At 55.1% G+C, this 14,187-nt stretch overlaps 2 protein-coding genes across 2 annotated transcripts in view; one reads left to right on the forward strand and one right to left on the reverse strand.

The window, feature by feature from the left end:
- FANCA (FA complementation group A) overlaps positions 1-4,338 on the forward strand; it is a 57,653-nt gene extending 53,315 nt beyond the window's left edge. Inside the window, exons 31-38 of the mRNA XM_019644188.1 lie at positions 28-137; positions 1,238-1,370; positions 2,587-2,649; positions 3,043-3,145; positions 3,428-3,503; positions 3,600-3,760; positions 3,880-3,972; positions 4,185-4,338. Coding sequence (XP_019499733.1) covers positions 28-137; positions 1,238-1,370; positions 2,587-2,649; positions 3,043-3,145; positions 3,428-3,503; positions 3,600-3,760; positions 3,880-3,972; positions 4,185-4,324 — 879 coding nt within the window. The 3' untranslated portion in view covers positions 4,325-4,338. The remainder of the gene's footprint in view (positions 1-27; positions 138-1,237; positions 1,371-2,586; positions 2,650-3,042; positions 3,146-3,427; positions 3,504-3,599; positions 3,761-3,879; positions 3,973-4,184) is intronic.
- ZNF276 (zinc finger protein 276) overlaps positions 4,317-14,187 on the reverse strand; it is an 18,053-nt gene continuing 8,182 nt past the window's right edge. The window contains exons 3-12 of the mRNA XM_019642515.1: positions 13,098-13,410; positions 12,850-12,896; positions 12,319-12,765; positions 11,292-11,370; positions 10,170-10,253; positions 6,478-6,588; positions 6,331-6,406; positions 6,100-6,217; positions 4,843-4,942; positions 4,317-4,773 (exon numbers count right to left, since the gene is read on the reverse strand). Of these exons, the coding sequence (XP_019498060.1) occupies positions 4,533-4,773; positions 4,843-4,942; positions 6,100-6,217; positions 6,331-6,406; positions 6,478-6,588; positions 10,170-10,253; positions 11,292-11,370; positions 12,319-12,765; positions 12,850-12,896; positions 13,098-13,410 (1,616 nt within the window). The 3' untranslated portion in view covers positions 4,317-4,532. The remainder of the gene's footprint in view (positions 4,774-4,842; positions 4,943-6,099; positions 6,218-6,330; positions 6,407-6,477; positions 6,589-10,169; positions 10,254-11,291; positions 11,371-12,318; positions 12,766-12,849; positions 12,897-13,097; positions 13,411-14,187) is intronic.

Below are 14,187 nucleotides of genomic sequence, written 5' to 3' on the forward strand. Positions count from 1 at the left end.
CTGACCTGTCACCTTTCTTTCGGGGAGTTTTGGTGGCCACGCCTGGAGCCTGAGCTTCATTGTCGCTGGAGGAGCTTCCCGGGCCCATCTCCCCGAGGGCTGCAGATGCTGCAAGAGGCCCAGCAGTTTGCCAGGAGGTGAGTGCTGGAAGCTGGACTAGCGGACGGAGGGCGGACCTGCCCTGAGTCACCTCCACAGACATCCCGGGGTGCACGAGAAGGGCCTGTGTGCAGGTCTGCAAGACCCACGTGAAGGGCAGGGAGCTAAGCTTACAGGCTCCTTTCCAAGTGAGAACTTCCCAAATGTTTTGGGAAAGGCTGATTCTGGCCTCATTATCGAGTTCAACCCTGCTTAGGTGTCCTGCCCATCTGCCCGTCTCCTCACTTGCAGAGCGGGCCCTGGGCCTGGGCCTATGATCTGGGTCAACCCACCTTCCTGGGACTGCTGTGCTCCCAGCAGTCATCAGAAAGAACTGCTAGCCACATGCAGCCTCCTTCTGTCTTTGTGACAGTGTTTGCCCACCGGTGTCTCCCTGCAGGGTCAGGGTGCTTGAAATGTCAGAAAACAAAGCAAGTCTCACCCAGCACCGCTGGTTCTACACAGACAGACCAGATATTTAAAGCGTTTTTTTGTTTTGTTTTTTTAAATTGGGGAACTGTTTTTCCAGGACCCATCAGCTTCAAGTCAAGTAGTTATTTCAACCTAGTTGTGGAGGGCACATCTCAGTGGTCCATGTGGGGATCGAACCGGCAACCTTGGTGTTATGAGCACTGCACTCTAACCAACTGATCCATCCGGCTGCCCCTAAAGCTTAACTCAACGTCTACACTCCATTATTAATCTCTGGTCATTCCTAACCCTCCGGAGAACCTTTGTGAGCATCACAGTGCAGTCAGCAGGGGCTGATTTAGCAGGAGGGTGGCCGCAGGCACGTGAGGGTCCAGGGGTGGATTTGGTGACGGCCACAGTGTCCATGACATCCTTTTAAAGCTCAGGCAGCTGGGACCAGACGCCCTGTCAGGACCCCCTGCTTCCTCGTGTTTGTGGCATAGAGGACGCCTAATGAGACCGGGAAGGACCCTGAGCCAAGGATGAGCCCATGACACAGGCTTGGGCTCCGCAGACTTCGTTTCTGCTACTTAACACAAAGGATGGGGGGTGGGGGCGAGCATGTGACAGTTCTGGGAACAAGGACCTTAGGTTTTCGGTGGTAATGACACATCTCTCTACCTCGCAGCTTTCTCTCCACCGACATCGCGGCCCCTGCACCGGGCCCGGCCTGGGTGTCTGCTGCTGCGCTGTACTTCACCATCCAACGAGCCAGGACCGAAAGAGGCGGCCTGGAGGGGCTGCACAGCCTGAGTGAGGAGGCAAGAACGAGTCTCCCGCTTTCCTCTTTTCTAGCAAGCTCGTTTTCAGTGTTCTTGTCAGTGGGGTTCCTCAGGGTTCACCTAAAAGCTGAGCTTTTCCAAGGACAGAGAAAAGTTGGCAGTTCTTGTCACTCTATTTGGAAGTAAAACTTACTGGGCTTAAAGGTTCAGTAACACTTTGACTCTCATGTTTACTGGTAAAAATAATACCTTGTTTCATTTTTGAAGTGTTTTTATTTAGCCGATTTTTATGCTCGCCACAACCCAGGGCAGGGCTGTCAGCTGTCCAGCAGAACCTTTTGTCCATGTTCCCATAGCCTCAGTTGACATGCACCCCCAGTTAGGTGTGTGTGGGAGACTGGGCAGGTGTGAGGAAAGTGGGTGGAGAGAAGGCCGCTCGAAGTTCAGGTGGACACCTTGAAACGTCCCCCCTGGGAGCCGTGGGACCAGGCCGGAGTCTGTGCCCACTGCCCCCCCTCCCCGGCTTAGCGTGCAGAGCCCCTCTCCCAGGGAGTGGGGGCACCCATCAGAGTTAGCAGAAAACCAGCCCCATGGCGCTCCCACCAGCCTCTCCCCCAGCTAAGCTGCTGGTTCTACAAACACAAGGGCCCACCCGTGTGCCTGACAACTAAATCAATTGCCTGATCACGGTATTTTTGGTAACTATAATTTAAAGTAAAAAAACCTACAAATAGATTCTTTGAAGTTTGTTTTCAGGTTGTTTTTGTTGGAAGGGATGTGAGTGGCTCCAAAGCCCCCAGGCCTGGGTGTGGCGAGGAGACGGGGTCCCCAGAGTCCCCGCTCAGCCCGGGAGCACGTGTCCCTGCCCCGAGTCAGTCGGCAGCCTGTGGGTTTATCTCCAGGGCTTTACAGAGACTTCCGGACTGGAGGCCAGGGAGCGAGGCTAGGCTGGCAGGTCACTGCACGGGTGGCCGTGCCTGCAGCTGGGGCACTCACATGCCAGGGAGACCTCGGTTCCTTACTGCTGTCACTGCCAAGTTATTTAAAGACAAGCATAAAATGACCCAGTCAGTACTAATTTATTCCAATTAAATTTTGTTTAAAAGTGGTGGGAAATGTGTCTGAGGAGACCGCTCACAGACTTCTCCCCAGCCCTGTAAATGTTGATGGACAAGTGTGCATTCCTTACTTAGAACTGCTTGGTGGGGACCAAGAGCACAGGTAACGTCATAAGTATCCCTGTTGGTATTTGCAGCTATTGGTTTTCCTGTTTTTCTTTTCCTTGATGGGCCTGGTGTCGTCACATCTGACCCCACACGTAAGTCAGCTCGGAACGGCAGGTCCTAGCCGCGCCTCTGCGCCCCCCCTCTTCCCAGACCTCCTGAGTCAGGATTGGGGTGAGGGTGGGGTCTGGAACCTTCACTCTGAAGGTTTCTCAGGAGATGCCCGCGCTCACTGAAGTGGGACTCCTCGACCATGGGCCTTTGTTTCCAATTTGGGCGCCAAAGGTCCTTGGCCACCACCTCTTGCCTGAGCTCTCTCCATCCAGAGGCCCCAGGGTGATGCTTTCTATAAGTCGTCACCACTAAAACAGGAAAGGTTACCGTCTGTGATGATTCTATGATGGGGGGTTGTCCCTCTGCCCCACGTTCCCAGCTCTGAACCCAGATACCTGCCGTCTGAGTCATTCCCCCTCTTGTGTGGGCCACAGGCTGTTGACACCCCAAAGGCCTTGGACCTTTGTGCTGAGGTCCTAGGCTGTCTGCAGAGGAGGACGGCGTCCTGGCTGCAGATTTTTCAGTTAACAGAGACGGGTAAGTCCATGGAGACTCAACAGCGAATGGGTGGCCCCTGTCTGTCTGGTTACCGGCCATCGGCTGGGATTCCTGACACTTTAGTTTTTCTCTTCAGAAGCAATTTTCCAATGGTTATCTCCTGGCTAAGCATATGAACCCCATTTTAGTCAGGACAAATGCAGTGTAAGCTAATTTAAACAACAAAAGAATGGGATGGACCCCCACTGTGGCTGGGCCGTCTCCCTTCTGGCCTCAAGGCACATGAGGTCCCCTGAAGACACTGAGCCCCTTGGGTTACAGATGCTGGCCTGGGACGCATCCTCCTCCGCCTGGTCCCCAACCAGCACGTCAGCCTGCTGCCAGTGGCCTTCTACAGGTAAGCGCCCCAGGCTGCTGCGATCTCCAAGTGGGCAGGCGGCCCATAACTGCCTGTGCCACCTGCTACTTACCTGTGGGGGGGCTCTGCCTGCAGCCTCCTCCCTTGCTTTGATGGAGATGCCCTTGTCCGGGAGGACGCCTTTCTGCATGTCGCTGTGGACCTGTACCTGCAGCTGCTGCGCCTCTTCGTGGCTGGGAACACGAGTGCACTGCCAGCACTGGCCAGCAACAGCCAGGAACTCCAGGGCCAGGCAGGTGACGGGCGGGCTGGCCACCTTCAGACAGACGGCAAGCTGTCTGGGGCCTGAGGCCGGTGCCGGCCACTCCCAGCACACATGTGCCCCCCTGACCCGTGCTCTGCCTATCCCCTATAGAGCGACCCTGTGGGCCTGTTAACAAAAGCCCGTCTTTTTCTGCTGCAATTGATACCTCGGTGCCCGAGAAAGAGCTTCTCCAATATGGCAGAGGTAAGTCCCAGATTCTCACCTCTCCATTTTAAACCCAAATCACTCTTTAAATGTGAGGGAGCGGAGGGCCCACTTTAGGTAAAACGAGGATGCCTGCGCCCAGCGCTTGGCATTGTGGCTGCAGGGCCACTGGGGGCCGCCCGTGGCCACCGCCTTGCCCTGCCCTGGCCCTTGGTGTCGGGGTATCTGCTGAGCATGGTGTTCCCTTGCAGCTGCTGACTGCTCACGGAGACGGCGACCCCGAAGTGACAGCTGCTCTCCTGCAGGCAGCAGGCCACGCCTGATTGGCATCTCCCAGGAGCCCCCACCTCCTGTGACCGGCGCCTGCGCAGTGCACAGCCCGCTCCTCTGAATAATTTATTAGGCGCACCGTGCCGCCCTTGCTGCACGAAGAGTGGGTTACAAATCCTGACTGCTTTAGTGGGGAAAAGGATCAGTCATTGAAAATGGCGCCTGGCCCCAAGATGCGCGGTTCGTAGGAAAATCAACTCTGGTCCCAGATGGAGGCAGAAGGGCGGGCCCTCCCTGCATGGTGGGCACCGTGTAGGCTCCCGGTGGGGTCAGGTGGGCTCCGGCTTCACAGCCCGCCCGTCCGCGGGCCCAGGCGGCAGCGCCAGGGCCTTGTCCTGCGCCTGCGTCAGTGGGTGGACCATGGACATGTGCACGTTGCGGTTGTGAGCCTTCTCGAACCGACGGCCACACTGGTCACACGCGAAGTCCAGTTCGGTCTCGGCCTTGTGTTTGGTCATGTGGTACTTGAGGGACGCCCGCTGCCGGCACTGAAACCCACAGACTTCACACCTGGGGAACAGGGGCAGATGAGTGAGGGCACAGCCCCAGGGTGGAGCCAGGGGCCCCGGGTGCACTTACTGCAGCGGCTTGGCTCCCGAATGGCGCATCTGGTGTACAAGAAGGTGCTTCCGCTGCTTGAAGGTCTGTCCACACTCGTCACAGATGTAGTTCCGCACCTCTGAGGGGAGGGGACATGGGATGAATGCCCCGGAGACGCCTGCCATCCCTCCTGGCAGCACAGCGACCTGCTGGCTGCCCAAGCAGGGACCTAACTATTCGTATTTGCGTGAAAGAAAACTCCAATCCTGCCAACCGGCTTGACTGGGTTGCCTGGCTGGGCCTTCACACTTGAAGCTGGAAGACCATCTGTGCAGAAGGACGCCAGTTCAGCAAGTTCTCACAGACCAGTGACCACAACTACTCCCACTCTAGAAGTCACCCTCATGTTGGACCTACCATGGGGGCCCCACTTTGGAAATTAGTTTCCTACAGAAATTCACGGGTCAAACTCAACCAGCAATTCCACTCCTGGCCGTGCACCTGGGCAGTGTCCCGGACGTCCCACCCCCGATGGGCTGCTCTCTGACAAGGAGCAACCCATCCTAAAGCTTACTACTATCATCTGTTGTGTTTCTAAAACAGCCAGTGCACGGGTGTCTGCACTGAGACACAGTTTGAAGGCCCCACCGAAGGGAATTGTTGTGTCAGGAGATACAACACAGATGAGAACGCTCAGAGCAAAAGACCCAGGAGGAGGGTTTCATTGTGAAACCAAGTAAATGTGACCCAACAATACAGTTGACAAATCTGAGTGAAAAAAGTAATCACTTTTACAAAGATCAAAAACGAGCAAAACTGCTGTTTGAGAATAAATGCAGTATAACATGTGCCTTTTGAAGAGGGCGCTGATTCGGGAGGGCGGCTGCATGCGCGGCAGGTGTGTGTGTGGTGCTGTTTCCCGACACATGTTGTGTGAATTGTGCCATTAAAACTGGAGGGAAACCATGAAATTGTGATTACTCTGTCTGAGCCCGGTGTTGGAACGTGTGTGCAGAGAAGTCCCCCTCAAGTGCTGATGGTGGCAGTGTATCTTTGTGCTTTCTTACTGTCACCATTCCAACAATGCACATGGTTAATTCTCTAAGCCAAGAGGCATGTCATTTACTAAAGCAATGATAAAATCCCAGCACAATAAACTCCCAGACAGGCACTGGGATATCTTTGTGGCCAGTCCACACACTGACCAGCTGAGCTGACCGGCCACACTGTACAGCAGGCATGCAGGAGGTACCAGGACGCAGCCCTAGAGGCCTGCTTGGTGGGGGCGGCACGCACCTGTGTGGATGAGCTTCACGTGGCGCTGCAGGTAGCGGTCGACCATGAACACCTTGTTGCAGCCAGGGTGGGGGCAGGGCCTCTCGCGGACCTCCTCGTGGTGCTCCTTTATGTGTTTCTGTGGGGGACAGCGATGGGCCCTGCTCTGCACCCTGGAAGGAACGCAACTCACCCGACAAGGCCGATGCGCCCTCCCCATGGACACCCGCCAGGCTGCTACAGCGGCCTCACCTTCATGCCATCGGCCCCTCGGTACACCGCCGTGCAGCCCTGGTGGGGACACTTGTAGATGGTGGGCAGCTCCTCCCTGCAACAGAGCGCATGCGTGGAGCTGCCGCCCTGCAGTGAGGGCCCCCCACCTCCCACACACACACTCACCTCTCACAGCGCAGCTTGGCTTTCCAGCCCGGCTTCGGTCCTGGCTTCTTCCGCAGTTTTGGTTCTTCAGACTTCTTGGCCTCTTTGCCTTCACTCTTCTTACCGCAGACCCTGAAAAAAAAAAAGGCGAAATCAAATGCAGGGACGTTTCTGACCTCCGTCCACAGTTCTCATTTTCTTCACGTTCTCCCCTCGAGTATGAGGCGGGGTTTTTCTCAAGCTTCTGCGGCTACCCTTCCGCCTGCATGCTAACGGGGCCTGACACGGACCCTCAGCCAGGGCAGCTCTCGGGAGGCACAGGCCTGTGCTCCACCTCAGGAGGGCCCAGTGCAGGGGCGAGGGTCACAGCGACTACGAGTGAGGGCGGGGTTCAGGCTGGAAGTCTCGCCCCCCCATTCCAGATGTCACAACCAAACAGTTTGGATATATCGTGGGAAACGGTAGAGTAGGGGACCTTGAGGGGTCAGTCCCTCCCCCCAAACAACCGCTGAGCTAGATTAGATCAGGCTCAGCAGTACGGGAGCTCTGGAACCCAATGGGAGACTCAGCCACCAGAGGGGTCCTTCAGGGGAGCAGTGCTGTCTCGGGGAAGTGCTGCCAAGCCCCGCCTCAGCCCTGCCATGGGGGGCCAGGGCGGGCAGTGGGCCCTTGCCCTCCAGCAGTGCCAGGCTGTGCACTTGTAGGGACCAGCTCAGATGCAGCAACTTCCTCCTGGAGTGTCTAGCAGAGACTTAAAGAGACATGCACACATTTTTTTCCATTTTTGACCCAGACATTTAAGGAAATCTGTCAGGAACAGAAGGGAGCATCTGGGGCCACATGGAACAAGCCCACAGCTAACCTCATCCTCAATAGTTAAAGACTGAAAGCTTCCCTCTGAGATCAGGAACAAGACAAAGATGCCCATTTTCACCACTGCTCTTCAAAATAGTACTGGATATCCTAGCAAGAAAAATTAGGCAAGGAAAAAAAGCCATCTAAATTAGAAAGGAAAGAAAATTACCTCTCTTCACAGATGACATGATCTTATATGTAGAAAACCCTAAAGAATCCACACACAAAATAAACAAATTCAGCAAAGTTACAGAGTACAAAATCAACACACAAAAACCAGTTCTATTTCTATATGCTAACAATGAACAATCCAAAAAGGAAATTAAGAAAACAATTCATTGGCGATAGCATCAAAAAGAATATAATACTTAGGGATAAACTTAACCAAAGAGGTGAAAGACTTGTACACTGAAAACTGCAAAACACTGATGAAAGAAATTAAAGGCTTAAATAAACAGAAAGGCATCCTGCGTTCATGGATCAAAGACAATATTGTTAAGATAGCAGTGCTTTCCCCAAAGCAATCTACAGATTCATTCCCTATCGAAATCCCAAGGGTGTTTTTTTTTTCAGAAATAGAGAAAAAAGGTCCTAAATTTCATATGGAATTTCAAGGGACACTGAACAGTTTTGAAAAACAATGCTGGAGGTCTCACACGTCCTGCTTCCAGAATTTACTACAAAGCTCCAGTTATCAAAACAGTGGTGCTGGCACAGGACAGACATGCAGACCAGCTGGACCGAGTGAGAGAACAGAAGTAAACCCTCCCAAGTACAATCAACTGACTGTCAGCACGGGCGAAGACCATTCAATGGAGGAAGGACAGTCTCCAACAAAAGATGCTGGGACAGAAGAGTGACGCTGGATCCCGGACGTACACCACATACAAAACTTAACGCAAATGGATCAAAGGCCTAAATGGAAGAGCTGAAACTGTAAAACTCTTAGAAGAAAACATAGGGGGAAATCTTTGTGATCTTGGATCTGGCATTCATTTCTTAAATATGAAACAATAGTAAAAATGGATAAATTGGACTTAAAAAATAAAAATTCTGTGCACCAAAGGCCACTGTCAAGAGAGTGATAACCCACTGAATAGGAGAAAATGTATCCTATGGCTCAATAGCAAAAAGACAAACAACTCAATTAAAAAATGGGCAAAGGACTTGAATAGACATTTCTCCAAAGAAGATGTGAACACGTGAGAAGGTGCTCAGCATCACCAGTCATTAGAGAAATGCAAATCAACCTCAACGAGACCGCCTCACCCACACTAGGTGACTGAAAACACAGACGAGGACAGTGGGGAGGACGTGGTGACACTGGATCCTGTGCACTGCGGTTGGGAAAGTGTGGCAGGCAGCTCCTCAGAAAGTCCAACACAGACTGTCCGTGTGGCCCAGGTGCCCTACTGCTGGGTACAGACCCAGAGTGGAAAACAGGGACTCAAACAGATATTCTTATACCAGCACTCAAAGCATTCTTCACAAAAACCAAAAGGTAGCAACGACCCAAAACGACAGATGAATGGATCAACAAAATGTGGTCTGTCCACACAACAGAATGTTCTTCAGCCACAGAAAGCAGGCAAGTTCTGATACATGTTACAGCATGATGACTCAAAACAGGCTGCGTGAAAGAAGCCAGTCACAAAACGACAGATACTGTGAGTCCACTTCTATAAGGTCCCTAAAGTGGGTCCCCGGATTAGAGGTGGTCAGGGTGTGGGGGCAGGGAGAGGGGACGTCACTGCTCAACAGTCGTTTGTGTTCAGGATGAGGAGGTTTGCAAAGTGCGGGCGCATAAGTGTGAATGTGCCTGATGCCTCTGAGCTGTGCACTTAAACGTGGCTGATTCTGTTATCTGTATCTTAGCAGTTTAAGAAAGGGATTACAAACAGATGTCCTCCTCCTTACAGAGTGCATCGAAAGAACCTTTTTGATGAGTGTACAGGCCTTGCCTCTCCTGTCTCTACCACCGTTCTTTGAAACCTGGCCACGTGTCCCCTCCTCGCTGGCCTCTGCCCTCTCCTGTGTGGCATGGGCGCCCCGTCAGCCACACTGGGACCAATGACTTGCTGTCTGCCTCCCACACGAGCCCACAAGCTTGAGGGAGCCCTGGGTTTCCCAGGTGAGTCCTTGGAGGGTGTAGGGCTGCATCCTGACTTGGATCTCCCGTTTCTCTGTGACCTGTGTCAGAACTGAAAAGAAAAAGCGCATCGTGTCTGCTGCTCAAGATTTGCCTTGTGTTCTCTTGACTGGTGGCACGGTGCTCAAGGGTGGTGCCCAGGTCAGGTACGGACTAATTACTGCAAGGCTTGGAGTACCTGCGCACAGGCTTGCGAGGGAAGTGACACCAAGTCAAAATCGTCCCTTGATGCCAGGACCCTATGTTCTAACTGGAGAGACACAACAATTCCTTGAAAAGGGATGATTCAGACACAGTCATAGAAGTGACTTAACAAGGAAGTGGCATAGAAATTGGTGCAGGGCTGTGTCCCCAAGCCCCCAAAGACCTCAGTACACACAGCAGGCAGAATGCAGGGTGGGGCTCCTGTAGGAAGTCCGGCTGACACCGGCCTGCTGTGGCTGGGGACAGGACAGGCCCGGGAAGGCAAGGCGCTCCCAGAATGAGGCTGGGTTGTGCCAACAGGGCTCCTGCCACTCTCACAAAGTGACACTGAAGCCAGGTCCCAGAGATGACCTGGGAAAGGCCTCAGCTTGCTCAGAAGCCACACTGCACCGGGCGTGGCAGGATGACGCAAAAAGCGTGTGCCGACTGGGGGCCAGTGCAGGCCAGGTTCCCTGAGGGACACCACCCCTACCCTGTGCACCTGCAGCCAGACTGTCCCCCTTACTTCTTTTCCGGGTAGGGCTCAAAGGACTCGTCTGAGGACTGGGTGTTCTGCTTCTTGTCACTGTCGTCTTCACTCAGGAAGTCTCTGGGGAAGAAGAGAACCTTTAGCCAAGCCCTGGGTGAGTGACAGATCCAGTCCAACTTCCTGTCTAAAGACACCACATGATCCCCATAGTCCATGTTTAGTTCTCCTGAAAAGGTCTTAAGAAACCTAAAACCCCCAAATCTCTGATCCCATCTCCTAGCAGAAAGGACAAGCCAAGGTCACTGAAGTCCAACAAGCTGACCATCCCCGGTAAGCCACACTCCTCACACCAGGGCCCCAAACTGAAGGAGCCTGCGTGGGGGTCCCAGGCCAGTGTGAAGGCCCTCCCAGGAGGTGGGCTACGTAAATGGAGGTTCAAATGTCACCTCACCCTGTAACTGGGCACCTCCACAGGCTGTCAGCCATTGCGAAGGTCACAAAGGCCAGAACAAGCTCTGTACGTCTGTAACCGTCACCCTGAAGTATGAACCACTGTTCACTCTGCTGGGCAGCAGACGGCCAGGCTGGCACGCCGTGGCCTTCCCCCGCAGGCCGCCACCCGTCCAGAGAAAGGCTCGAAGCTGGCTGGTGGCCTGCAGGGCAGCCCACCACCACTCCTGGTCCCAGGGGTGTGTCTGCACATGCACATGGTAATTGGCACCCCATGAGAGCTGCGCTAAAAACCATGTCTGTGCATGGATGGGGGGGGTGCATTCCAGCCACGCCTTACAGGGTGGGTTGGGAGGTGTGAGTGGTTCCTGGCTCAGAGGCAGCAGGTGGCCCAGCAGCAAACAGCCTCAAGTCACACTCACGTCAGGGGAAAGCCAGAGGCTGGCTTCCTGTGCTCTAGGGACACGTGGGGCTCACACAACGAAAGCCTTGAAGGAGGAGACTGTCCCAGGAGCTCCACATGGTCCTGGTCCTGCTCCCCTGTAGCTGCACCAGGGCACAGCACCCTCTGGGACCCAGGGAGCCCCTAGTCAGGCCCAAGAAGCCTGGACGCACCCCCAGCCAGGACACAGGCAGCGAGCCCTTGGGATGGTGGAGTTTGGTTTCCAAGGAGAAATTTTAGGCTGTTTAAACCCACTCTTCTCTCACCCCTCAGAAAGGTCACTGAACTCGTCTTTTACCCGATCATCCGAGGTTGAAGATGGGACCTGCTTCTCACCCAACTGCCCTGAGGAACAAAGAAGGCTGCTGTCATCAAACTAGCGGCAGGCAGGCCCCCCCACCCACAAGGAGGCATGGCCTATGACCACACAGCCTTCCTCATGGGGGAAGCCGGGGTCCCCACCTCAAATTCCACCCCCAAGGCCCCCCACCCCCAACAGCGCAGCCCCACCCACTGGGCCGCTGCAAGCCCAGCATGGGCATTGCTGGGCATGGGAAACCCCAGCTGGCAATCAACAGCCAGCCCAGCCCCTCCCCAGAGGCTCGCTCCTGCCGTTTTCAGGGTGGGACGACTCACACTTCATGAATGTTTCTAAACACCTAAAAAACATCACTGTCCTCAAAGCACTATGCACAGAGTTTAAAAAGCCAGGTGGAGCTAACAGCCCTCCAACAGGCCCCGCCCCCCTCGCGTCCAGGCCTCTCCACCTCCCCGGAGGTGGGAGCTGCATGTTCCGAAACGCCACGGAGCACAGGAGCCGCCCAGCGCCCAGACAGGTGCACGGGGGCTGGTGGAGCAGACAGGCGCCTGGCCCTCCTAACGCGACTTGAACAGCTGCACCCCACCCACAGCGCTGTGGGACTCAGCCCCAAACAAGGGCCCTGTGTTTCCCCTCGGCCGCACTGGTCCCACCAGGGTGTCACCAGGGCACTGGCTGAGGCCCAGGGAATGACCCGAAACAGCCTCAGAGGCACCAGCTGTCCTCACCCCCCACGCCCCACAACAAGGGCCCCATTCTTCTCTCCCTTGGTCCCTGGGCCGGACAGCAAACGGGCGTGCCGTTCCAGAAACTGCTGGAGCAGGGTTCTCAGCCTGCCCGTGAGGAGGCACTGAGGCCGCTCCTGTCACCTCCCCCGCCCCCCCAGCCTCCCCCACAACACTGCCGCTACTGCCCTCCACGGTGCAGACATCCACTTCCTGCCACTGCGCCACCAGGCCAGAGGAGCCTCTTACCTGGGGCCCCACTCGGGGGGAGGCTTGGCTGAGGCAGGGGGCCCGGCACAGGCCCCACTGGGCTGCCATCCGCAGGAGGCTGGGCCACGTCTGTGCTGGGTAGCGTCTGGGTCTCAGCCCGGACTGCGGTCGCTCTGCCCTGAGAACTCTGAGGGGTAGCCCCAGTGGGGTTGCAGCCGCGATGCTGGGTCAGCCGTGGGACCATCTCCTTGTCCCACGTCCACTTGACCGCCAATGCGCTGTCCAGCAACAGAGCTCCACAGCTGGAGTCGGCGTCCATGGTGTAGTCGTGGCCTTGGTCACAGCCCCACACGGCCTGGATGACTCCACAATACTCGGAGGACAGTGTCCTCTGCAGGCTGGGCAGGGCCCCACAGCTGGCTGCGTGTCCGTGCACCCACCCCACCAAGCCGTGCAGGGCTTGTGGGCTAGAAGTGACCAGGTCCACTGAGGGAAGGCACAGATGTCAGCCCCATGGCTGGTCAGCCCCCAGGGAGCCCGCCCACACACGGCACAAGGGGGCACACTCACCCAGACACGCTCCGTCCTCGGCCCCTGTCGGGGGCTGGGTACCGACCCTGCAAAGGGTCAGCATAGCCATGAGGGGCGAGGCACGAGCAGGGCCGGCTGTCCGCACATGCAGGCTGACCCTTCTAACCCAGTGGCCGGCTCCGTATACTCAGCCATTGGTGGCCCTCACCTCTTGCACACGAGGCCCTCCCTGTGCCTAGGAACAGCCCCTGAACACCCCCCAGATGAGTGACAGAGGGAGCACCCACCTTGTGCCAGGCTTCCGCTGGCCTGACGGGGAGACATTGACTCTCTGCAGGAAGGACCTGAGGAGGCCGTGGCACTGGTAGAACTGGGCATGGCAGTTCTTGCACACAAACTGAGACAGAGCTGGGTCCTGGTGGACGGCCACCCCCAGCAGGTGCTGGAAATCACGGATGAAGACACGCTCCCCTGGCACGCCTGGTGGTGGTCTCTCTGAGCGCTCCCCAGGTGCCCTGCCAGAGATGCTGCGCAGACTCCGCGAGGAGAACTTCCCGTGGCACAGGCGACAGTGCCCCATGGCAAGAGCTCGGCCTGCTCCTGGGCAAGCACAGGAGACATCAGGTCAGCCTGCGAGGCTGCTCGCTTCACGGGCTCCCAGGAGGGAAGTGACACGGCCCAGAGAGGTGAGGCCCATGCTCCACCAGCCTCTCCACATGCCCCTAACAAGCCTGTGTCCTGGCCAAAGGCAGGGTTCTAGCTCTGGACTCCCTGCTGGACACACAGCCTTTCGAAGAGGTGCCCAGTGGGGAGGGGAGGGGTACTTTCAAAGACTTCTAAATGCCTCCATAACAAAGCCATCATTACCCTGAGATCAAAACCAGACAAGGACACTATAAAAAAGAGAATTACAGGTCATATCCTGATGAACATAAATGCAAAAAATCCGCAATAAAACAGTAGCAAACCAAATTCAACAATACACTAACAGGATCACACCACTGAGCTCCAGTTGGAGTTATTCCAGGGATGAAGGATGGCTCAACACATGCAAATCAATCAGTGTGATTCCCACATTAACAAAACGGGTAAAAATCATTCGATCATCTCAATAGATGCACAAAATGTATTTGACGAAGTTTAACATCTATTCATGATAAAAACTCTCAACAAAGTGGGAACAGAGGAAACATACCTCAACATAACAAAGACCATATATGACAAACCCTCAGCTGACATCATACTCAGAGATGAAAAAATAAAAAAGCTTTCCTCTCAGTTCAGGAACAAGATGAGGATGTCCACTTTTACCACTTCTATTCAACATAGTACTAGAAGTCCTCGCCACAGCAATCAGACAAAAAAAAAAAAAAAAAA

Source organism: Hipposideros armiger, unplaced genomic scaffold (assembly GCF_001890085.2).
Source record: "Hipposideros armiger isolate ML-2016 unplaced genomic scaffold, ASM189008v1 scaffold_4, whole genome shotgun sequence".
Taxonomy (NCBI): Eukaryota; Metazoa; Chordata; class Mammalia; order Chiroptera; family Hipposideridae; genus Hipposideros; species Hipposideros armiger.